The sequence below is a fragment of the Rhinoderma darwinii genome, chromosome 5, assembly GCF_050947455.1.
Source record: "Rhinoderma darwinii isolate aRhiDar2 chromosome 5, aRhiDar2.hap1, whole genome shotgun sequence".
Taxonomy (NCBI): domain Eukaryota; kingdom Metazoa; phylum Chordata; class Amphibia; order Anura; family Rhinodermatidae; genus Rhinoderma; species Rhinoderma darwinii.
This window is the reverse complement of record NC_134691.1, coordinates 144,203,096-144,229,351: the sequence shown is the minus strand read 5'-3', so window position 1 is coordinate 144,229,351 and position 26,256 is coordinate 144,203,096. Positions and strand designations below refer to the sequence as shown.

Genomic DNA, 26,256 nt, shown 5'->3' with positions numbered 1-26,256 from the left:
ATATGCAGTTTTTGATGTCGTTTTTTGTGCAGTTTTTAAAGATTTTTTTTTTAACCAGAGCCAGTAGAGAATCCAAAAGGTAGGAGAATTATAAAGGAGGAACTGATACCTTTCCTTCCTGTTTGATCCGCGTCCGGCTTTGTTTAAAAAAAAAAGCTGCTTCAAAAAATGAATGTGTGATTTTATTTAGCATAAGGGCGGGTTCACACATGGCGGAATTTCACTTAAATTCCGCTGCGGACACTCCGCAGCGTTAATCCGCAGCGGAGCCGTTTCTACATTGACTTTCACTTTAATTTAGCAGTGTTCGTTTACACGATGCGTACAATTCCGCTGCGGAGCATAGGCTGCGGAGCGGAATTTGGTGTCCGCAGCATGCTCTGTCTGTTGCGGAGCAGTGGCGGACTCATGGCGGAATTTCTCCATTGACTTCAATGGAGATTCAAAGTTCCGCAATGAAGTCCGCAGCTGTCATGCACATGTCATGTGTGCTGCGGATGCGTCTTGCTTTTTTAACTTGACATTTCTTCATTCTGGCTGGACCTATGTATTTCTAGGTCTACAGCCAGACTGAGGAAGTCAATGGGGCTCCCGTAATGACGGGAGCGTTGCTAGGAGACGTCTGTAAATAGTCACTGTCCAGGGTGCTGAAAGAGTTAAGCGATCGGCAGTAACTGTTTCTGCACCCGGGACAGTGACTACCGATCCCAATATACAGCAACCTGTAAAAAAATATAAGTTCATACTTACCGAGAACTCCCTGCTTCTGTCTCCAGTCCGGCCTCCCAGGATGACGTTTCAGTCTAAGTGACGGCTGCAGCCAATCACAGGCCAAGCACAGGCTGCAGCGGTCACATGGACTGGCGCGTCATCCAGGGAGGTCGGGCTGGATGCCGAAAGAGGGACGCGTCACCAAGACAACGGCCGGTAAGTATGAAATTCGTTTACTTTCACTAGGGAAAGTGCTGTCCCTTCTCTCTATCCTGCACTGATAGGGAGAAGGGAAGCACTTTTCCCGCAGTCCGCAGCAGCTAGTCCGCATCAATTTTCTGCACATTTTGTGCAGATCCGCAGCCGTAATCCGCAACCCGGATTAGGTGCGGCATTGATGCGGACAGTTGCGGAGGAATTCCGCCATGTGTGGTCATGCCCTAAAGGTATGTTCACTGGCACAATTAAAAACGGCTGAAAATTACAGCGCTGTTTTTAAGGGAAAACAGCCTCTGATTTTCAGCCATCTTCGAAGCAAAAAATGTTTTTTGACGCATTGTTTTTTTTAGCCGTTTTAGGAGCTGTTTTTCAATTGACTCTATGAAAATCGGCTCAAGAAGTGACATACTCCTTCTTTTTACGTTACGTCTTTTTACACAGCGTTTTTAAAACAGCGGGTAAAAAGACGCCCCATCTGAACTAAACGCCGGTTTTCCCATTGATTTCAATGGGAAGTTTTTGTCAGTGTTTCACTAGCGTTTTTCAAGGCGTATTTTGAGGCATTTACGCCCCGAAATACGACTTAAAACTCTGTTTGTGAACATACCTTAAAGGTGTGGAATACAGCAATGGGGGTAAAAAAAAGATTGTGTGATTGAGATCATAGTTTTACTGATGTTTTCTGAAGAGTCAGCTATTTTATATGTAGGAGGCAAGACACTGGAGACTGTAATATTCTATGAGATTTCTCTGTAAATTTTCTCCCATTTATTTTAGCTGCCATAAAGCACACACATCTGCTGTGCTATCTGAACAGACAACACAGGAGGGAAGTGTGTGTCTCCAATATGGCAGCCCCCAGAATATGTAAAAAAAATATAAAATAAATACTTTCACCTTAAGAAACAATAATTTACATCTAAATACTGAAAGTAAAATTTAATATATAAATAAATAAAACATTCCCTTTAGGCCTCATTTACACGAGCGTGTGCGTTTTGCGCAGGCAAAAAAACGCAGCGTTTTGCGTGCGCAAAAGGCACTTGACAGCTCCGTGTGTCATCAGGGTATGATGCGCGGCTGCGTGATTTTCGCGCAGCCGCCATCATAGAGATGAGGCTAGTCTACGTCAGTCACTGTCCAGGGTGCTGAAAGAGTTAACTGATCGGCAGTAACTCTTTCAGCACCCTCGACAGTGAATTCCGATAGCAATATACAGCAACCTGTGAATAAAAAAAAGACGTTCATACTTACCAAGAACTTCCTTCTTCCTCCAGTCCGGTCTCCCGGCCGTTGCCTTGGTGACGCGTCCCTCTCTTGTCATCCGGCCCCACGTCCCTGGATGACGCGGCAGTCCATGTGACCGTTGCAGCCTGTGCTTGGCCTGTGATTGGCTGCAGCTGTCACTTGGACTGAATTGTCATCCCGGGAGGTCAGACTGGAGGAAGAAGCCGGGAGTTATCGGTAAGTCAGAACTTCTTTTTTTTTTTTTTTTACACGTTCATGTATATTGTGATCGGAAGTCACTGTCCAGGGTGCTGAACCAGTTTAACTCTTTCAGCACCGTGGACAGTGACTGTCTCCTGACGTCGCGTACCGGAACATTTTTTGCCGGGTTCGGTCAAAACGAGTTCGGCCGAACCCGATGAAGTTCGGTGCGCTCATCTCTAATTTGACACTCCGTTTGGATGTTTGTAAACAGAAAAGCACGTGGTGCTTTTCTGTTTACATTCATCCTTTTGACAGCTCTTGCGCGAATCACGCAGTTCGCACGGAAGTGCTTCCGTGCGGCATGCGTGGTTTTCACGCACCCATTGACTTCAATGGGTGCGTGATGCGCGAAAAACGCACGATTATAGAACATGTCGTGAGTTTTACGCAACGCACTCGCGCTGCGCAAAATTCACGCATTGTCTGCACTGCCCCATAGAGTAATATAGGTGCGTACGACACGCGTGAAAAGCATGCGCATCGCACGCGCGTATATTACGCTCGTGTAAATGATTCCTTAAAGAGACTCTGTCACCACATTATAAGTGCCCTATCTCCTACATAAGGAGATTGGCGCTATAATGTAGGTGACAGCAGTGCTTTTTATTTTAAAAAAACGATCTGTTTTCACCACTTTATTAGCGATTTTAGATTTATGCTAATGAGTTGCTTAATGCCCAAGTGGGCGTGTTTTTACTTTAGACCCGGTGGGCGTTGTACAGAGGATTGTATGACACTGACCAATCAGCGTCATGCACTTCTCTCCATTCATTTAGGCAGCGCATAGGGATCATTTTAGATCACTATGTGCTGTCTTATACTAACACATTAACGATGCTGAAGTGTTTAGACAGTGAATAGACATTCCACGGGATGTCTATTCACAATCTCTGCACTTCGTTACTGTTTCTGTGGTAGTTACAGCAAAGCAAGCGTAATCTCGTTGTAACCTGTCATCTACAGCGTAATCTCGCGGGATTATGCTTGCTCTGCTGTAACTACCACAGAAACAGTAACGAAGTGCAGAGATTGTGAATAGACATCCCGTGGAATGTCTATTCACGGTCTAAACACTTCAGCATCGTTAATGTGTTAGTATAAGACAGCACATAGTGATCTAAAAGGATCCCTATGTGCTGACTAAATGAATGGAGAGGAGTGCATGACGCTGATTGGTCAGCGTCATACAATCCTCTGTACAACGCCCACCGGGTCTAAAGTAAAAATACGCCCACTTGGGCATTAAGCAACTCATTAGCATAAATCAAAAATCGCTAATAAAGTGGTGAAAACAGATCGTTTTTTTAAAATAAAAAGCACTGCTGTCACCTACATTATAGCGCCGATCTCCTTATGTAGGAGATAGGGCACTTATAATGTGGTGACAGAGTCTCTTTAACTGCTGAACTTGAACTGGCAATCTAACAGTCCTGATTTTGGCGGGACAATCCCACAAACCAGACCAAAGAAGGAGCAAGGTTTCTGCAAATTTGCTTAAAACTTGGGCGTTTCCAGCCATTTAGGGGAAATCTCGGGTGGGATGGGGCAGAGGTTAAATTTCCCGATTTTGGAGATTTAAATGTTGGTAAGTATGTGACACGTTGGGTTCGTGGACTCACTGGGCGGTACCGCCTTGACTGTATGGCAGCTGGCCAACAGGACAACGTCTATAGTTCAATAGGTGTAACTGGTAACTTTCAGACAGTAGCTGGACAGGCTCAGACGGGGCTTTGGCAGCAGGATAACACGGGATATAGGTTACAGGAAGCAGGAACGGGGACACTGGGAGCTGGAAGACACTTAAGGGACCATTTGCATAGATGAACATAGGTAACGACAACAAAGCTCAGGCAAGGCAGAAAGGGGCAGAGCCATTTTTATAGTCCAGGATCATGGGCTAATTAATTAACAGATTCAGGTGCGCACGCTGGCCCTATACGACCGGGCACGAGCGTGTGCACGCACCCTATGGGACACAGCAGAGCGAATCGGAAGTGGGCGCTGGCATCTCCTGAGGAGGAGATGCGGGCCAGCGCTCACAGGACCATTGCTGCGGCCGTCGGGGTGAGTAAATCTAATGCTCCGCGGTCATGGATTATGCAGTATGCTCATGCAATGGGGAATTCACATTTCTTTACAGAGCCTCTTCGTAACGTTACGGTGAGGTGTTACTAAGTAGATGAAAAGTGCTCCCCTGAAATGAATTCCTCAATGTTGGAACTATTGAAATTGCTCTTCCATCGAATATTCACTTGGAACCTCTGATATTATTTGCAATTTAAACCAAAGAATGATTCCCACAATTAATCTGCAGTGTTTTCATGGGGTGCTTTAGCTGCGAAAGCCGGTAATGAGTTGTCTATACCCTTGTAATGGTAGGGTTTTCTACTGATATCGCTCGGCATATACATTAAGAGAGTGAGACATGTCTTGGTGGTGCTTGTATTGTGATTTGCTCTGAATTTCCATTGTGTAGTAGAATACAACTGGAAGAAGATGTAGACAAATGGAAGCCAACTGATGGCAGCCACATAGGTCACCCTGAATTTAGATTGGCATATGTGAAGACATGCAGATTTAAACAAAATCTATTAATTGTTGGTCTTAAAGGCTATTGACATCTTTACAGATCTCTTATTTGATTTAAAGGGATTTTCCCATAATCCATATTTATCAATATCTGATCGGTGGTGGTCTCACCGCTGGGACCCCCATTGATCTTAAGAACAGGCCTACCATGCCACCCTTGTGAGCCTCATATGAATTTAGCAGTACTGGGCATGCTCTTGCATTGCACCATTCATTTCTTTGGGGTTGCCGAGCTCTATCTTCGGCAGCCCCATAGAAATGAATGGAGCAGTGGCCAAGAATACGCAGTAGTGCTCCATTCATATGGGGCTCACAGGGACGGCAAGGTAAGCCTGTTTTTGGGATCCCAGCAGTCAGACCCCCGACCGATCAGTAGCCAGCTCTCCATTCATTTTCTGTCTGATGCTGGCTGCAGAACCTGGCACAACAAGGCTCACAGGGACATCCCTTCTTACTATAGGTAGGGGTCTTTGAGTTTGGACCTCCAACCTTGACCTATTAGACATTTATGGCATATCCAGTGGATATGCCATAAATGTCTAAGATGGGAAAATGCTTTAAGGCTTCTACTGAAGCTCAATGCAACTAAGATTTTCAATGTTTCCCTAGTTCCTCAGACTGTGATGCTCTTTAATGCTTCTATATGTAACTATTTCATACTTGATATAAGTTCACTTCACGCATGCAATGTGAAAAGGTCTGCTACTTATTTCAAGACTTCCTTGTAAATACAAAGTGGAAGTTGGAGGCATCGGATCAGGAAATATACCATGGTGTCAGAGAACAAAATATTAGAAGGATGTTCAATAGGTGAACACTGATTTAGGCCTTATTTACACGAGCGTAGTTCACGTCCGTGATACGCGCGTGAAAATCACGCGCGTCTCACGGACCTATGTAACTCAATGGGGCCGCGTTCAGACAGTCCGTGATTTTCACACAACGTGTGTCCGTTGCGTAAAAGTCACGACATGTCCTATACTTGAGCGTTTTTCGCGCATCACGCACCCATTGAAGTCAATAGTCAATGGGTGCGTGAAAACCGCGCACAACACACGGAGGCACTTCTGTGTGCCGTGCGTGATTCGCGCTACAGTTCATTGCAGTTTCTAAGCATCAAAACCACGTGTCATAAGGATGGCATATGCGTGAAAATCACGCAGCCACGCACCAAACACTTATGACACACGGAACTGCAACGCGCGCAAAACGCAGCATTTTTTGCGCGTGCAAAATGCACACGTTCGTGTGAATTTTGCCTTTGTAATGCATTACAAACAAATACCAGCTTCAATGATACCGCTACCTGTTTCGTCCATTTAATAACATCCATCAAATGTATAGAAAATTCTTGTACAAATGAACAAAAGATTCGGAAAATTATTTTTATAGACTTGTGTGGGTGATCCAGCTAAATCTCCTAGACAATAAACCATAACTGTACACTGTGTGGTGCCTATAATTCTGAATTAGTCATTTCTTTTATGGTGTTTTGAGAAAATTTTAGATTTTCCTGATTTATAATGTTTCCGAAAATGTTCTATGTTCTGCACCATACACTGCATAATGGATTTAGCTGTTGGTAACATATAATTATATGGCGCGCACCGCACTTCAGAAAAGGTGATTACATCTAATAGTGTATGGGAATGAATGCTGAATGCGGAGTGCTATAATGCAGATCTCACTATGATTGCCATGCAAATTATTAGAGCAGTATTCCTTGTGGCATAAAGGATGCAGAGGAGGGATGCTTGCCTTTCTGGCTACTCTTGTGAAGCTAACGCATTGAGGTGGCGTCCATTGACACATATTAGAGGTGGTATTGTTTCATAGGGCCTTACAGTCTCTCTCTCTGTAATAAAAATAGCCATATAAATAAAAATAGTATGTGTGTGTATATATACATTTACTAGTCCTTCTCAATTAATTAGAATATCATCAAAAAGTTAATTTATTTCAGTAACTCAATTCAAAAAGTGAGACTCCTTTATTATATAAATTCATTACACACAGAGTGATCTATTTCCAGCATTTTTTTCTTTTAATATTGATGATTATGGCTAATGAAAATCCAAAATTTAGTGTCTCAGAAAATTTGAATATTATATTAGCCCAATTTCAAAAATGATTTTTAATACTGAAATTTTGTCCTACTGAAAAGTATGTACAGTATATGCACACAATACTTGGTCGGGGCCCCTTTTGCATGAATTACTGCATCAATGCAGCATGGCCTTGTACATAGAGCCGCACACTGCTCCTTGTACATAGAGCCGCACACTGCCCCTTGTACATAGAGCCGCACACTGTCCCTTGTACATAGAGCCGCACACTGTCCCTTGTACATAGAGCCGCACACTGCCCCTTGTACATAGTGCCGCACACTGCCCCTTGTACATAGTGCCGCACACTGCCCCTTGTACATAGTGCCACTCACACCCCTTGTACATAGTGACACACACACACACACACACACACACACACACACACACACACACACACACACACACACAGACACACACCCCTTGTACATAGTTCCACACAAACACACCCCTTGTAGATAGTGCCTCACACCACCCTTTGTAGATAGTGTCACACTCATCCCCCTTGTAGATAGTGCCATCCCCCCATACATAATTCCCAGGTGCCCTCCAAGCAAGTAAAAAAAACTTATACTCCCCTAGCCCCGTTCCCGCAATGAAAGGACCTCCAAACCTTTCTCAGTCCAGCAGCCTATAAGGTGCCGTGACAGGATCCTTGCGTAGACCGGCGCAGTCCAGTGACGTCATCACTGAATATATACTGTAATGTACCTATAGATTTCTTGTGTGCAGATGTTTGCCAATGGTGTGTCTTTTTACAGGTTTTCATTGAAATACATTTTTTGACAGTACTGCAAAGCATAGGCTGATATTCTTTTCAAGATTTTATAAAATTACATTTAAAGGGGTTTCCACAAGAATTGACAATTATCATCTCTTCAACACCTACACGTTTTTGGTGTTAGAAAACTGGCGTATGTACACCTGTGCAGACCTGATGGAAATGTATACTTGCAGTATAGGTCACATTATTCATGTATGTGGTATGTTTTTTTTAATCTTTGTGCAACATTTTGAGAAATATGACTCCTGCAAATCCCAAGATATAATGCATTTCCAATAGCACCATAGGGTAAGACCCATCATTAATATATGAGCTGCACTCCACTAGGAGTCACTTTAGTATTATAGTGGCTGGTTGATATTTTTCAGATACCTTTATTGTGTTTTTTGAAAAGTCACGTTTCTTTTGTATTATATAAAAGGTGTTTAAAAAACGTAAAACATTTTCCAAATTCAAAGCACATGTGAGAATCCAAAGTGATACAAGCAGATGACAGGTGCCATCTGTGATTATCTGTCACACTGGTATTTTTTCTCTCATTCCTGGCTTTGCAAGCATGGTTGGCAATATGGAAGGGATTGAGATAGATGCTGGCTGTGTTACAGATCTGGACTGCATAATAACTACTAATAATTCAGCTGGTTTCTTATAAAATATAAATATATGTGACTAGTAGATCCATTCTATGTTATTTCTATTCACAAATATCTATATTATATATATTATTGGTCTAGTACTGTGTACACTAGCATCATGCCAAAGAGAAATGTAGAATGTCATAATAGTGCCATCCACAACACAAACCTCAATGTGGACCCCTGTATTCCAGAATAATCCCACTGAATTATGCTAGTTTCAAGTGTCCTATACCATACCTCCCTCTATTGAAGGAACAGTTCCTACCCAAATTCGACTGATAAATAGATGTGTATTAAATTAAGGCTTCAGCCACACATGGTGTATTTACCTCGTATTTCCGCAGCATGGGAATACACTCTGAAAAACTTTCCAATGTATTCCTATCAATAAAATATTCCACAACGCAAGAAATTGTGAAATATGTCTCAGTTGTGTAATATTTTTCCCAAAGGATTACATTAACCAATATGAGGTAAATATGTCACGTGTGACTTGCACACTGTAACGGCTGCCGTGCCGTTCCCCGCCATCCCCACGGCCTCTGCTCCGGTTCCGGCGTCCTCCAGCTGCTCATCCCGAGCTCCACTTACCCGGTCCGGACGCTCTGCTGGCCCTGGACGGCATCAGGTGAGTGCATCCCTTACCTCCCTCCGCGGTCGTTATCCTCGATGTGTGGCTGCAGTCACTAGAGGGCGCGCGCGCTGACTCGTCCTGTCTTAACGGGCCAGCGCGAGCCTTAATTCCTAAGAACTTCCTATTTAAGGTTCCTCCTCCCTTGCATCCCTGCTTGTTCAACCAAGTTCCCCGTGAGTTCCCTGTGCCCTGGTTCCCTGTTTTCCATTCCTTCTGCCTTTGTCTGGATTTCCCGTTACTAACCTCTGCTTGAACTTGACTATCCTTGTCTGCCGCTTGCCTTGACCTATTGCTGCCATACTCGTTACGACGTCTGCCGCTTGTGCTGACTTCTGCCTATCCATCCGACTGCCTCTACCCGCTGTGCCAAGCGTTGCCTGGGTTCCAAGCACCATCTCCCAGACGAAACTGAGGATCCACGAACAAACCGGTGATAACCGTTATAGGTTGAACAAGCCATGGATCCCCTTGACACAGCCCTGCCTGACACGGCTGATATGGCTCAGGAGCTCTCTAGACAACGAGTCCGCCAAGATCAGCTGTTTCAGCTACTGCAGAATGTGTCCACTCGTTTGAACGAACTAGCACCTCCGATACTACCACCACCACCACAGCAAGCTCCTGTCTTCAGTCCTGGACTACACCTACCTACGCCTGCCCGCTATGAGGGAGACCCCAAGACCTGCAGGGGATTTGTTAACCAATGCACCATCCACTTTGAAGTCATGGCACATCATTTTTCCTCAGACCGGGCTAAGGTGGCCTATATCCTGTCCCTGCTGTCTGGTGAAGCGCTGGCTTGGGCATCGCCCTTGTGGGAGAGAAACGACCCGATCATGTACAACATTCAGAACTTTCTCTCCACATTTAAAAGGGTGTTTGAAGAACCGGGCCGAGCCTCTTCTGCAGCTTCCTCTCTACTCAAGCTCCGACAAGGAACCTCCACTGTAGGCCAATACGCCATTCAATTCCGCACCCTGGCTACTGAACTCCAGTGGAATAATGAGGCTTTGGTATCGACCGTCTGGGAGGGTCTGGCGGGCCGAATCAAGGATGAACTTGCTGGCCGAGACCTTCCACCGTCCTTGGATGACTCGATCACTCTAGCTAAGCGTATAGATATACGTTTCCGTGAGAGACAACAAGAATCTGCTCGAGGCAATCGGACATCACAATTGGCACCAACCTTCCAAAGACCTCTTCTGGCCTCCTCTTCCTCCCGGTTGGACGAACCCATTCAGGTGGAGAGAACAAGACTCATGCCTGAGGAGTGCCAGAATAGACGCAAGTTGAATTTATGTCTGTATTGTGGTGGAAAAACTTACTTCCTCAGAGACTGTCCAGTGAGGCCGAAAAACTCCCAACGCCTAGGGCAAGTAGGAGAGGCTACCCTAGGTGGAATACCTTCCTCTCAGAAGATGACCATACCAGCGAAGCTGTCCTTTGCAGGAACCACTTTCGGCGTTCAAGCCTTCCTAGATTCCGGATCCGCTGGGAATTTTCTGTGCCAGTCCTTTGTAAATCGCTACTAAATCCCAGTGCAAAGACTAACCAAACCATTGTCCATTGCTTCTGTAGATGAGAGGCTCCTACAGGAAACTATCTATGTCGTCACCGAGCCCATTCTCCTGTTAACTGGGGCGCTGCACCAGGAACGTATCTCCTTCTATGTGTTAAAGAACTCTCTGAACCCTTTGCTTCTAGGTCTACCGTGGTTGCAGAAGCACTCTCCTGTTATTGACTGGACTGGAGGCCAAATTATTCGCTGGAGTGACTTCTGTCACCAACATTGCCTACAATCTATTCGCCCACCTACGCCTCAGTCCACAGAACCTAACTCAGCAGGACTTCCTACTCCATACAAAAGTTTCTCAGATGTCTTCTGCAAACAACAAGCTGAATCGCTGCCTCCTCACAGGCCATACGACTGTGCCATAGACCTGGTCCCCAACGCCACGCCTCCCAGAGGTCGAGTCTACCCTTTGTCTTTGCCCGAGACTGAGGCCATGTCTCGGTATGTCCAGGAGAATCTGGAGAGAGGATTCATCCGTAAGTCCTCCTCTCCTGCTGGCGCAGGGTTTTTCTTTGTGTTAAAAAAACACGGCTCCCTGCGTCTTTGTATTGATTACTGGAGATTAAATAATATCACGTTAAAGAACAAGTACCCGTTACCATTGATCTCAGAACTCTTTGACCGTCTACAGGGGGCAAGAATATTCACCAAACTAGACCTTTGTGGAGTTTATAATCTCATCCGTATCCGCGAGGGAGACGAATGGAAAACCGCCTTCAATACTCGTAATGGGCATTTTGAATACCTTGTCATGCCCTTTGGACTTTGTAATGCTCCTGCGGTTTTCCAGGCCTTTGTTAATGAAATTTTTCGAGATCTGTTGTACAGCTGTGTGGTGGTATACCTAGATGACATTTTAATCTTTTCTCCCAATATTCAAACTCATCGTGTGCATATGCGCCAAGTGTTACAACGTCTGCGAGAGAACTCTCTGTTTGCCAAGCTAGAGAAATGCCTCTTCGAGAGAACCAGCCTGCCTTTCTTGGGGTATGTCATTTCTGACCAGGGTCTTCAAATGGATCCAGCCAAGCTGTCCTCAATTCTCAACTGGCCTCATCCGCAAGGACTCAAAGCGGTCCAACTCCTGCTAGGATTCGCAAATTATTACCGCCAGTTTATTCCTAATTTCTCCTCTATGACGGCTCCTGTTTCTGCTCTGACCAAAAAAGGGGTTAATGCTAAAGACTGGACTGCGGAGGCCGAAGCCGCATTCCAAGTTCTCAAAGCTGCTTTCTCTTCTGCCTCAGTCCTACATAGACCGGATTCCACCAAACCCTTTGTTCTGGAGGTTGATGCTTCTTCTGTGGGAGTTGGAGCTATTCTGTCCCAAAAGACTTGTAGAGGGAGACTGGTGGCCTGCGTTTTCCTCTCCAAATCGTTCACATCTGCTGAAAAAAATTATGGAATTGGAGATATAGAACTTTTAGCTATTAAATTGGCCCTGGAGGAATGGAGACATTTGCTTGAGGGTGTACGGCACCCCATCATCATTTACACAGATCATAAAAACCTCCTATACTTACAAACTGCTCAACGCCTAAACTCTCGCCAAGCTCGGTGGGCATTATTCTTCTCCAGATTCGATTTTCAGCTTCATTACAGACCTGTTGGAAAGAATATCAAGGCTGACGCCTTATCTCGCTGTTTTGATCCCACAGAACAAGAGCCAAGCCCACAGTTTATTATAGATCCGAAACGTATTGTGATCGCTGCTCCTGCTTAAGTGGTACACATTCCCTGAGGAAAGACCTACGTACCCCCGAAACAGAGGGATTGAGTTCTTCGTTGGGGTCATGCCTCCAGGGTTTCTGTGCACCCTGGCATCAAAAAGACTCTCAATTTGATTCAGTACTGGTGGCCGTCAATGTCCCAAGACACTGAAGACTTTGTTTCTGCCTGCTCCACTTGCTCTCAAATTAAAGTCTCCCATTCAAGACTTGCTGGCCTTTTGCACTCCTTGCCCGTGCCTGACTCTCCCTGGTCACACATTGCCATGGACTTCATCACCGATCTGCCTAGTTCTGCTGGGTGTACCGTGATCTGGGTTGTGCTGGATCGCTTTTCCAAGATGGCGCACTTCGTGCCTCTCCCAGGCCTTCCATCATCTTCCCGACTGGCAACGCTGTTTGTCGAGCACATCTTTCGCCTGCATGGTCGTCCTAAGCATATTATTTCTGACAGAGGAGTTTAGTTCACATCCAAGTTCTGGAGAGCCTTGTGCAAACTGCTGGAGGTCAAACTAGACTTCTCTTCCGCGTACCATCCCCAATCCAATGGTCAAGTAGAGCGGATAAACCAAATATTTGAAGCTTTCCTCAGGAATTTCATGTCTCCGCGACAAGACAACTGGGCAGGTCTGCTTCCATGGGCCGAATTTGCCTACAACAACCATTCGGGGGAATCTACCCGCTCTTCTCCCTTCTTGGTGTATGGCCAGCACCCAGGAATTCCCCTACCAGTCTCTGTGCCTTCTGAGGTTCCAGCTGCTAACACGGTCCACTGCGACTTTGTACAGATTTGGCAGACGGCCAAGGACTCCATGTCTGTAGACCCCTTGTTACAAGCTCGCTCCTCGGTTTCTGGGCCCCTATGAAATAACTAAACAAATGAATCCCGTAACTTTCAAACTTCGCCTTCCTCAGTCTCTAAAGATCTCTAATTCCTTCCACATTTCTCTGCTGAAACCCACTATACTCAACTGGTTTTCTAACAAAACTCCTGTCCATCCTGCGCCAGCGTCTGATGCCGAATTTTAAATTCAAGAGATCCTGGATGTCAAACGATCACGGTGGAGATTATGGTACCTAGTGGACTGGAAAGATTATGGTCCTGAGGAGAGATCATGGGAGCCCGTGGAGAATATCAACGCCCCAGCTCTCATCAAGGATCTTGAGCGAAGGTTTCCAAGCAAGCCTAAAAAGAGGGGGCGTAAAGGGGAGTACTGTAACGGCTGCCGCGCCATTCCCCGCCGTCCCCACGGCCTCTGCTCCGGTTCCGGCGTCCTCCATCTCCAGCTGCTCATCCCGAGCTCCACTTACCCAGTCAGGACGCTCTGCTGGCCCTGGACGGCGTCGGGTGAGTGCATCCCTTACCTCCCTCCGCGGTCGTCATCCTCGATGTGCGGCTGCAGTCACTAGAGGGCGCGCGCGCTGACTCGTCCTGTCTTAAAGGGCCAGCACGCGCCTTAATTCCTTAGAACTTTTTATTTAAGGTTCCTCCTCCCTTGCATCCCTGCTTGTTCAACCAAGTTCCCCGTGAGTTCCCTGTGCCCTGTTTCCCGGTTTTCCGTTCCTACTGCCTTTGACTGGATTTCCCGTTACTGACCTCTGCTTGAACTTGACTATTCTTGTCTGCCGCCTGCCTTGACCTATTGCTGCCATATTCGTTACGACGTCTGCCGCCTGTCCTGACTTTTGCCTATCCATCCGACTGCCTCTACCCGTAGTGCCAAACGTTGCCTTGGTTCCAAGCACCATCTCCTAGACGACACCGAGGATCCACGAACAAACTGGTGAGAACCGTTATACACCCTAAAGGGATTTTCCTGTCTCATAAATTGATGCCATATCTTTGAGATGGGAAAGCCCCTCTGACTATATTGCTCAAAAAATAGTCTACCTGTTTCCGAACTGCTATTAGACTCCAAATTGTATATTATTAAATGATCTGATGCAATTTAGGCCTGGAAAATGATTATATTCAGATTATTTTTAAGGCGTAAAAGAAAAACAACTAAAGAGTCTAGGTATGCATGAAAAAGTGAAACTTTTCCACAATTAACTCTGTGTCCCTGTTTCACCCTTCAAAAAGTTGGGAGGTATTCTCTTCTGGCTTAAGTTCTATGGTTTTGCTCTATAAGGGCATGTTCACATACAGCATATTCACTGCAGATTTTCCGTCCAGGCGGAAAATCTGCAGCGTTTTACAGTAGTAGCAAAGTGGATGAGATTTTAACCCTTTCAAGACCGAGCTCATTTTGGCCTTCAGGACCAGCCCCATTTTTTCAAATCTGACATGTTAGTTTATGTAGTAATAACTCCGGAATGCTTTTGCCTATCCAAGCGATTCTGAGATTGTATTCTCGTGACATATTGTACTTTATATTAGTGGAAACATTTGGTCAATAAATTCATTGCTTATTTGTGAAAAACACCAAAATTTTGCAAAAATTTGCAAAAATTATGATTTTTCTAATTTTAAATGTATCTGCTTGTAAAACAAATAGTAATACCACACAAAATAGTTACTATTTCACATATTCCATATGTCTACTTTATATTTGCATCGTTTTTTGAACATTATTTTATTTTTCTAGGACGTTACAAGGCTTAGTACTTTACCAGCAATTTCTCACATTTTCAAGAAAATTTCAAAAGGTGATTTTTACAGGGACCAGTTCAGTTCTAAAGCGGCTTTGAGGGCCTTATGTACTAGATAGACCCCATAAATCACCCCATATTAAAAACTGCACCCCTCAAAGTATTAAAAAAAGCATTCAGAAAGTTTCTTAACCCTTTAGGCGTTTCACAGGAATTAAAACAATGTAGAGGGGAAATGAACACATTTTTTTTTTTTTTTGCTGCAATTCATTTGTAATAAAAAAAAATTCTGTAACACAGAAGGTTTTACCAGAGAAACGCAACACAATATTTATTGCCCAGATTCTGCAGTTTTTAGAAATATCCCACATGTGGCCCTAGTGCGATAATGGACTAAAATACCGGCCTCAGAAGCAAAGGAGCACCTAGTGTATTTTGGGGCTTCCATTTTTTAGAATATATTTTAGGCACCATGTCGGGTTTGAAGAGGTCTTGTAGTGCCAAAACAGTGGAAATCCCCCAAAAGTGACACGGTTTTGGAAACTGCACCCCTCAAGGAATTTATCTAGGGGTATGGTTAGCATCTTGACCCCACAGGTCTTCTGCTATATTTATTGGAGTTTGCCTGTGAAAGTGAAAATCTACTTTTTTTTCTGAAAAAATATATAAAAAAAAGATATTTGCAAGGAATAAAGAATAAAAAGCACCCCAAAACTTGTAAAGCAATTTGTCCCGATTACAGCAATACCCCATATGTGGAACTAAACTGCTGTTTGGACCCTCGGCAGAGCTCAGAAGGGAAGGAGCGCCATTTTGGATTTTGAAGCGCAGATTTTGCTGGATTGGTTTTCAGTTCCATATCGCGTTTGCAACGCCCTGGAGGGAGCAAAACGGTGGAAACCCCCCAAAAGTGACCCTATTTTGTAGACTACACCCCTCAAGGAATTTTTCTAGGGGTATAGTTAGCATTTTGACCCCACAGTTTTTTTGCTGAATTTAGTGGAATTAGGCTGTGAAAATGAAAATCTACTTTTTTCTGAAAAAACATAGAAATGTTTAATTTTTACAATGAATAAAGGAGAAAAATCATCCCAAAATTTGTAAAGCAATTTGTCCGGATTACAGCAATACGCCATATGTGGTAATAAACTGCTGTTTGGACCCACGGCAAGACTCAGAAGGGAAGGAACAATATTTGGCTTTTGGAGCTCAAATTAAGCTGGAATGGTTTTCGGGTGTCATGTCGCATTTGCAAAGCCCCTGAGGTACCAAAACAGTGGAAACCTCCCAAAAGTCCCTTTAGGGGACTGGAACGAGCGATCATTAGGTCGCTGGTACAATACACTGCAATACTAATGTATTGCAGTATAATATCATTTTTACAGGCTCCTGTAACTGCGCGATCGCTGTTCCTGTCCATTAGTCCCGGGTGTCAGCTGTAATACACAGTGGACACCTGCAGAATATGGTGCGGGGGCAGCGCATGATAACCCATATATAACCCCGCGCACCACGACATGCTATTAAGTCGTTGTGCACGAAGGCGTTAATGCGCAGCGGATGGTGCAAAGTGAAAATTTTAATTTTCCACTGATATGCCATTTTAACGCACAATATGCTGTGCCCAGTTTGTGCCACTGAAGACAAATACCTCATACAATGTTGAGCGGGTTCTCCCGGATATAAAATATCATATATGTGGACGTAAGCTGGTGTTTGGGCACGCTGTGGGGCTCAGAAGGGAGGGAGCGCCATTTGGCTTTTGGAGCGCAGATTTTACTTGGTAACTGTTCTGTTTGGGGTTTTGCTGGTATTTCAGTTTATGATGTGGGGGTATGTTTAAATTGGACAGAGTACATCAGGGTATAATAAGAGGGTATAATAATTCGGTAAATAAATTAGTAATCCGCAGATATGTGGCGAATGTCGCACTGATAAATGGTGCCCGATCTTATCAGCTTTTGGACACTGCACAATTTCTGTCGCTATATTCTGAGAGCCAGAACTTTTTTTTATTTTTTTCTTCACCGGAGCCGTGCGAGGACTTATTTGTTGTGGGACAATCTGTAGTTTTCATTGGTACCATTTTAGGGTACATGTGATTTATTTTTTTTATCACTTTTTATTAGATTTTTTTTTGGCAAGCAAAGTGACAAAAACACAAATTCTGACAATGTTTTTTGTCTTTTTACCCTTTTCACCGTGCGCTATAAATGACATTTTACTTCATTCTGCGGGTCGGTACGATTACGGCGATACCAGATGTATATAGTTTTTTTATGTTTTGGGGCATTTGCGCAATAAAATCACTTTTCGATAAAATGATTTATTTTTTGTGTCCCCATATTCTGAGAGCCATAACTTTTTTATTTTTCAGTCAAAAAAGCTGTGTAAGGGCTTGTTTTTTGCGGGACGGGTTGTCGTTTTAATTGGTACTATTTTAGGGTACATGCGACTTTTTGATCACTTTTTATTCTATATTTTTGGAGGGTTGATGACCAAAAAAATAGTGATTCTGACATTGTTTTTTTAATTATTTTTTTTGCGCTGTTCACCGTGCGTGAAAAATAATACTAGAGTTTTATCGTTTGGGTCGTTACGAACGCGGTGATACCAAATATGTGTAATTTTTTTAACATTTTCATTTTTTTTCCTATAAGAAAAGACTTATAGGAAAAAAAGCATTTTTTGTTTTTGTAACTTTTATAACTTGTTTTTACACTTTTATAAAACATTTTTATTACTTTATTTTTTACTTGTTTTACTTGAAGACTGGCAGCACTGATCGCTGCTATAATACATTACACTACCTAGGTAGTGTAGCGTATTATAAGCTCTCAGTGTGACGCTGAGAGTCACACTGACAGGAAGCTTATGAGGACCGGCCTCCGGCTGGCTCTCATAGGCTGCCGTGCATGGCAGACCCGGGGGCCGTTATATGGCCTCCGGTTCTGCCTTATAACCGATTGCAGCAGCTGCAATCGGTCCCCGGAAAAGTTTGTTGTAGCAACAAACTTTCCAGTTTGTTGTAGTAACAAACTTTCCAGTTCGTTGCTACAACAAGCTTTCCCTGCGATCACATGACCGGGACCTGAACCAATTAGGTCCCGGTCATGTCTCCGGGACCAGAGGCAGGGGTTAACAGCGCGATCCGGGTGTCAGCGCTACTCTGAGACACCCGGATCGTGCTTTTAACACCCACAGTGAATTCACGTCGGCACTGCACAGAGCCCAGCAAATGCCGACGTGAATATACAGTGGGCGGTCAGGAAGCGGTTAACAAATCTCATCTACACACTGCAGAGAAAACCGAATATATGCATAAACAGACCTGTAGTGCGGATTATAGATCCGCAGCATGTCAATTTATGCTGTGGATTCGCTGCGCACTTGTAGAATTTCCCCGTTGAGTTCAATGAGAGTCAATTTTCGCAATAAATGTCATTGTTTATGGCATTTGCTGCGATTACACTGCATATTTGCAGCAAATTCCGCAGGTTAAAAAAAATGTCTGTACATACCACTCGCAGCGCAGCCATTGCAACATGTCCCTGCTCTTCCAGCTGCTCTGTGTCCAGGCCATCCCCTGTTGTGGTATTTCATCACATGTGACCCCTGCAGCCAATCAATCATAGGCTGCAGCTGTAACATGTAATGAAGTGTCATCACAGGGGCTGTCTGCACACAGAGCAGCAGCACGAGCAGGGACGCGTTACTATGGTTACTAGGTTACTGCTAGGAGTGATGAAAATTGGCCTGTCCGAATATACGCCACAGACGTTTGCAGCGTATTCAACTTGTGTGACCATAGCCTAACACTTTGATCAAATTTTGTACGGTTCTGTGGTTAGTGGAGATATTGGTTGTTGTGTTTTATGGGGCCTGGCTTATTTGTGGGTGTGGCTAATGGGGTGGCTTATTTTGTGGGTGTGTTTAATTGGGCATGGCTTTCTTCCCAGAATTTCTGCGTACAAATAAACTAACCTAAATTTCTGCACTAGTTTGGCTGACAACTACTATGGTGGCTAGTATCTCTCTCTGGTTATCCAGTTGTTTACAGGCAGGTGATGTCTCACTTTATCACTAGGGCTAGGGGATATGTGATGGCCACTACTGGTAGCTAAAAAAAACAGTGTAGATAGTGCCACACTCAGTTTCTCTTGTAGATGGTGCTCCACACTGCCCCCAGTAGATAGTGCAACACGGCCCCTATTTAGATAGTGCCACAGTGCCCTCTATAGATAATGCCTCAGTGCCCTCTGTAGATAGTGCCACACAGCCCCCTTGTGGATGGTGCCACAAAAGCCCCCTTGTAGATGGCGCCATTAGGGCTCTCTCTAAGAGGGGTATCCCCAGCCCGAGCATGCCGACGCTCTGGCCAGGGATTCCACTCCTGGAAGAACCACTGACATCACTGTCCATATATGGCATTTCTCTGGCCGGTGATTCTGCTCCTGGAGAAGCCCCTGACGTCGCTGTCCATATATGAAAAGTAATATCAGAGCAATCCCCGTCCAAAGCGTCAGCAATGCCCTGGCCTGGGATTCCGCTCCAGAAGGAGCCCCTGAAGTCTTTGTCCATATATGGACACTATCCATATATGGACAGTGACATTAGTGGCACTATTCTGAGTGACCCCATATAAAGTTCAGCTCTTCTATTAGGATTTTCCTGATATTTTCTTTGTTGCATGTGACAGTAAAAGCCATGGTCCGTAAAGAGCTTACAACAGATCAAAGGGATCTGATTGTTGAAAGGCATCAGTCAGGAGAAGGATACCAAAGAATTTCCAAGGCATTAGATATACCATGGAACACAGTGAAGACGGTCATCAAGAAGTGGATTACATTTGGCACAACAGTGACATTACCAAGAACTGAACGTCCCTCAAAACTTGATGAAAAGACGACGAAAATTGGTCCGGGAGGCCACCAAGAGGCCTACAGAAACATTAAAGGAGCTGCAGGACTTTCTGGCAGGTACTGGTTGTGTAGTGCATGTGACAACAATCTCCCGTATTCTTCATATGTGTGGGCTAGGGTGGCAAGACGGAAGCCTTTTCTAACAAAAAATAAAAAAATCCAGACTATGTTTTGCAAAGACCTACATCAAGCCTGCCAAAAACATGTAGGAAAACATGTTATGATCTGAGGAGACCAAAGTTGCACTTTTTGGCCATAATTCCAAAAGGTTTGTTTGGCACAAAGCCAACACTGCACATCACCAAAAGAACACCACACCCACAATGAAGCATGGTGGAGGCAGCATTATGCTTTGGGGCTGTTTTCCAAATATCAGTCAATATTGGCACAAAACCTGCCGGACTCTGCTTAAAAGCTGAAGATGAAGAGGAATTTCACCTTTCAGCATGACAACGACCCAAAGCATACCCCCAAATCAACAAAAGAATGGCTTCACCAGAAGAAGATCAAAGTTTTGCAATGGCCCAGGCAGAGCCCAGCCCTGAATCCCATTGAAAATCTGTGGGGTGACCTGAAGAGGGCTGTACACAAGAGATGCTATTGCAACCTGACCGATTTGGAGCGCTTTTGTCAGGAAAACTAATGCCAAGTCAAGATATGCCATGCTGATAGACTTCTACCCAAAAAGACTGAATGCTGTCATCAACTCAAAGGGTAATTCAACAAAGTATTAGCTTAAGAGTGTGCATATTTATGCAACCACATTATTTTTATTTTCCATTTTTATTTTTCCACCCTAAATGGTATATGGGGCTACTCAGAATAGTGCCACTGATGTCACTGTCCATATAAGGATAGTGATGCCAGGGGCTCCTCCAGTAGCGGAATCCCCGGCCAGAGGGTCAGCAACGCTCTGGCCGAGGATTCCGCTCCAGAAGGAGCCCCTGACGTCCCTGTCCATATATGGACAGGGACGTCAGGAGACCCCCTTGAGGACGCAAAAACAATTAAGGACACCGATACAATTCAATATGGCAGTTGCCGGGACACGTCTGGGACAGTAATTTACCGGGACTGTCTCTGTAAATTTGGGACAGTCCCGGCAAATTCGGGACTGTTGGCAACTATGCATTCAGCATCTGAAGAAAAATGCCACAATATGTTACGGAATCTGACAGAAAAAACCTCTGTATGAAATTAGAACTATACAGAGGTACAGTAGATGCCTCATGTACCACTATGGCAGCCCTGTGGCTCATAATGGAGCCATAATATAGCCGTGTACATAAACCCTTAAAGAGATTGTCCTATCTTTTGCAAATAAAAGTGATTTTCTAACATTTGTGTGCATTTCAGAAAAGCCCTGTGGCCGCTCTAAGGAAAAACACAATCTTTTAAACATAATCACAGTCTTAAAAAATACTATATCTTTACCACCATAGCGTGCTGCTTCCCACTACGGTTTACCCTGCTAGGTTTATAATGTCCACAGTGATATCATGTCACATGGCTGTGGTGTCTAACAATGACACATGATTTCGAGGCACATGCTGCTTTTTTCAATTGTTCATGCAAATATAATTATATATAGATTTAAATTGATAGACAAGCATGAGATTGCATGAGAAAGTGCAGGTATAACATGCCATGTAGCTAGTACAAGGCGTAGAGAATTCTTGAAGACAATCTTTCTTCAGGGTAAGAAACCTTTAGTTCTGCTTTTAGACTCCCACTCCTTAGCGAATTACCACCCCATCAGCCGCCTGCCAGCTGCCACTGGAAGGGACCAGGGTTCAGGGGAAAATTAAGACCTGTATTCTCTACAAGATTTTACAAGACTATGTATTCAGTGGATATAAAAAGTCTACACACCCCTGTTAAAATGCCAGGTTTTTGGATGTTACAAAAGCAGTACAAGATGAATAATTTCAGAACATTTTCCACCTTTAGGGTATGTGCACACGATATCGACAATTCCGGCTGAAATTACGGAGCTGTTTTCAGGAGAAAACAGCTCCTGCATTTCAGACGTAATTGCTCGTACTCTCGTTTTGCGAGGCGTCAATTACGGTCGTAATCTGGAGCTGTTCTTTGGATTCAATAAAAAACTGCTCCAATTACGTCCCAAGAAGTGTCCTGCACTTCTTTGACGAGGCTGTCATTTTACGCGCCGTCTTTTGACAGCGACGCGTAAAATTACAGGTCGTTGGCACAATACGTCGGCAAACCTATTGAAATAAATGGGCAGATGTTTTCCGACGTATTGGAGCCGTGTTTTCAGGCGTAATTCGAGGTGTAAAACGCCTCGTTTACGCCTGAAAATAGGTTGTGTGAACCCAGCCTAAATGTCACTTATAATCTGTACAATTCCATTGAAAACAAACTGAAGTCATTTAGGGTGGAAAAATAAAAAATAAGAATAATGTGGTTGCATAAATATGCACACCCTTAAACTAATACTTTGTTGAATTACCCTTTTGAGTTTATGACCGCATTCAGTCTTTTTGGGTAGAAGTCTATCAGCATGGCATATCTTGACTTGGCAATTTTTTTCCCGGCAAAAGCGCTCCAAATCGGTCAGGTTGCAATAGCATCTCCTGTGTACAGCCCTCTTCAGGTCATCCCACAGATTTTCAATGGGATTCAGGTCTGGGACATTGCAAAACTTTGATCTTCTTCTGGTGAAGCCATTATTTTGTTGATTTGGGGGTATGCTTCGGGTCGTTGTCATGCTGAAAGGTGAAATTCATCTTCAGCTTTTTAGCAGAGGCCTGCAGGTTTTGTGCCAATATTGACTGATATTTGGAACTGTTCATAATTCCCTCCACCTTGACTAAAGCCCCAGTTCCAGCTGCAGAAAAACAGCTCCAAAGCATAATGCTGCCTCCACCATGCTTCACTGTGGGTGTGGTGTTCTTTTGGTGATGTGCAGTGTTGGCTTTACGCCAAACAAACCTTTTGGAATTATGGGCAAAAAGTTCAACTTTGGTCTCTTCAGACCATAACATTTTTTCCCGCGTGCTTTTGGCAGACTTGATGTAGGTCTTTGCAAAACATAGTCTGGCTTTTTTTATTTTTTGTTCGAAAAGTCTTCCGTTTTGCCACCCTACCGCACAGCCCAGACATATGAAGAAAACGGGAGATTGTTGTCACATGCACTACACAACCAGTACCTGCCAGAAAGTCCTGCAGCTCCGTTAATGTTGCTGTAGGCCTCCTGGTAGCCTCCCGGACCAATGTTCGTCTTGTCTTTCCATCAAGTTTTGAGGGAAGTCCAGTTCTTGGTAATGTCACTGTTGTGCCAAATGTAATCCACTTCTTGATGACCGTCTTCACTGTGTTTCATGGTATATCTAATGCCTTGGAAATTCTTTGGTATCCTTCTCCTGACTGATGCCTTTCAACAATCAGATCCCTTTGATGTGTTGTAAGCTCTTTACGGGCCATGGCTTTAACTGTCACATGCAACAAACAAAATGTCAGGAAAATCCAAATAGAACAGCTTAACTTTATATGGGGTTACTCAGAATCACTTTAAATAATTGGCAGCTGTGTACTGACAACTATTTAACATGAGTTTAAATGAGATTGGCTAATTCTGAACACAACCACATCCCCAATTATAAGAGGGTGTTCACACTTATGCAACCACATTATTGTAGTTTTGTTATTTTTATTTTTACCCTCTAAATGATTTCAGTTTGTTTTCAATGGAATTGTACAGATTATGGGTCACATTAAAGATGGAAAAAGTTCTGAAATGATTCATCTTGTACTGAGTTTGTAACATGCAAAAACCTGGCATTTTAACAGGGGTGTGTAGACTTTTTTTATATCCACTGTATATAACCTATATATAGGCTACATTCACACCCAGCAGGTTTACAGAAATATTTGCACCCGTCCCATTCATCTGAATGGAGCTTACAGAAGTCTATGTACTTGCTGTAGAGGAAAAGCCCTATACAGATGTAGGCCTCATTTACACGAGCGTAATATACGCGCGTGCTTTTCACGCGTGTCGTACGCACCTATATTACTCTATGGGGCAGTTTAGACGATGCGTGAATTTTGCGCAGCGTGAGTGCGTTGCGTAAAACTCACGACATGTTCTATAATCGTGCGTTTTTCACGCATCACGCACCCATTGAAGTCAATGGGTGCGTGAAAACCACTCATGCCGCACGGAAGCACTTCCGTGCGAACTGCGTCATTCGCGCAAGAGCTGTCAAAAGGATGAATGTAAACAGAACCACGTGCTTTTCTGTTTACAAACATCCAAACGGAGTGTCAAATTAGAGATGAGCGCACCGAACTTCACCGGGTTCGGCCGAACTCGTTTTGACCGAACCCGGCAAAAAATGTTCGGGTACGCGACGGCAGGAGACAGTCACTGTCCACGGTGCTGAAAGAGTTAAACTGGTTCAGCACCATGGACAGTGACTTCCGATCACAATATACATGAACGTGTAAAAAAAAAAAGAAGTTCTGACTTACCGAGAACTCCCGGCTTCTTCCTCCAGTCTGACCTCCCGGGATGACAATTCTGTCCAAGTGACAGCTGCAGACAATCACAGGCTGCAGCGGTCTCATGGACTGCCGTGTCATCCTGGGAGGTGGGGCCGGATGACAAGAGAGGGACGCGTCACCAAGGCAACGGCCGGGAGACCGGACTGGAGGAAGCAGGAAGTTCATGGTAAGTATGAACGTCTTTTTTTGATTCACAGGTTGGTGTATATTGTGTTTGGAACTCACTGTCGCGGGTGCTGAAAGAGTTACTGCCGATCAGTTAGCTCTTTCAGCACCTTGGACAGTGACGGGCGTCGACTAGCCTCATCTCTATGATGGCGGCTGCGCGAAAATCACGCAGCCGCGCATCATACACGGATGACACACGGAGCTGTCAAATGCCTTTTGCGCGCGCAAAACGCACACGCTCGTGTAAATCAGGCCGTATGGAGAGAATTTTCAGTCGCTGCATGTGATCATACCCTTACAGAAAATCATGTAGACTGACTAACACTGGGGACAAGTTTTTCTTCCATTTAACTTTATCATTCATTTCTAGTGTAAGGTCCCACTGGGTGGCATTGACAGGCCTGCTTTGCACTCAAAAACTGTGCTTACGTGCTTTTTGAGGTGGTTTTCAATTTGATTGTTAATGGCTTTGCGGTGTCGCGTGTAAAACTGCTGTTTGCCTGCAAAATTGTGCGGCCGTTACCTAATAGACTCTTATGGTCGCACGATTTCGAGGGTAATCAGCAGTTTTCCCCCACAACATCACACGGCCATTAACAATCAATTCAAAAATCATGTCGCGCAGCATGTCCATGCGATCAATGTTATACTTGGGTCCCATACATATTTGATGATGTGTCTAAGTACAAGTTTAATATTAATATTGTTTTTATTGTAGTTACTCTCTCTGTACATTTCTACCTCAGGTGTTCAAGATGGCAGAAGTGCATGGATTAATGGACAGGTTGGAGAACGCTGTGATTCGGCTTGAAACAGTCTTGTCAACATCTTATTTTTCAAAGTCAATAGAGAATGATGTTGTCAATGGAATTAATGGAGGTAAGGTATCATTGACCTGTATTTAAAGCCAAACAGAAACGAAGCGGCTCACACGAGCGATTCTGCCGCTTTGTTTTAGCGATTTGGTTGGGGTCTCGTGCTCGGACCCTCACCAATCAAAACTTCTGACATGTCACTATGACATGTCAGAAGTTTCTTGAATGTTTAGTTACCCTTTAACAATTTAGAACCTAAGTTCAGTGACAAAAAAACATGTCTAACAGACATAACATGATTGCAGTCATTTTCCTGTGTGGTGTCCTCTCCAAATATTTGCCTCCTGTCTGCATCTGTCAATTAAAGTACATCCCTTCTTCGTGACCACAGAGTCTAAAGGTAGCAATGTGCATAGAGCTAGGTGTTTTAGGATAGTAATGGGGAGGTTTTTTTTTGGGGGGGGGGGGGGGGGGGGGTTAGGCTTTAGGTAGATAAACTAATGCACAGTGAGAGTAGTAAAAGGCCCCCCTATAAGGTTAATTTTCTGAGCGTTTGACATGCACCCAATAACCTTTGAAGTTCAACTTGATAGCTGTAAAGTGAATTCACACGTGGTATAATAATACCCCACAAACACTTCATAAAAAATCCGCCAGTGTGATTTTTTTTGCGTAATTTCCTGCGGAATGACCATTGAATATTTGTGGTGTTTTCGCTGCAAATTTGCGATGCGGATTTGAGTACAGAATTTGAAATA

The 26,256-nt window shown here is 44.1% G+C and overlaps 1 protein-coding gene across 2 annotated transcripts in view; it reads left to right on the top strand.

The window, feature by feature from the left end:
- CAP2 (cyclase associated actin cytoskeleton regulatory protein 2) overlaps window positions 1-26,256 on the top strand; it is a 120,911-nt gene that overhangs the window by 11,257 nt on the left and 83,398 nt on the right. For both annotated transcript variants that reach the window (XM_075826605.1, XM_075826604.1), the window contains exon 2: window positions 25,430-25,562. In XM_075826605.1, coding sequence (XP_075682720.1) covers window positions 25,439-25,562 — 124 coding nt within the window. In that variant the 5' untranslated portion in view covers window positions 25,430-25,438. The remainder of the gene's footprint in view (window positions 1-25,429; window positions 25,563-26,256) is intronic.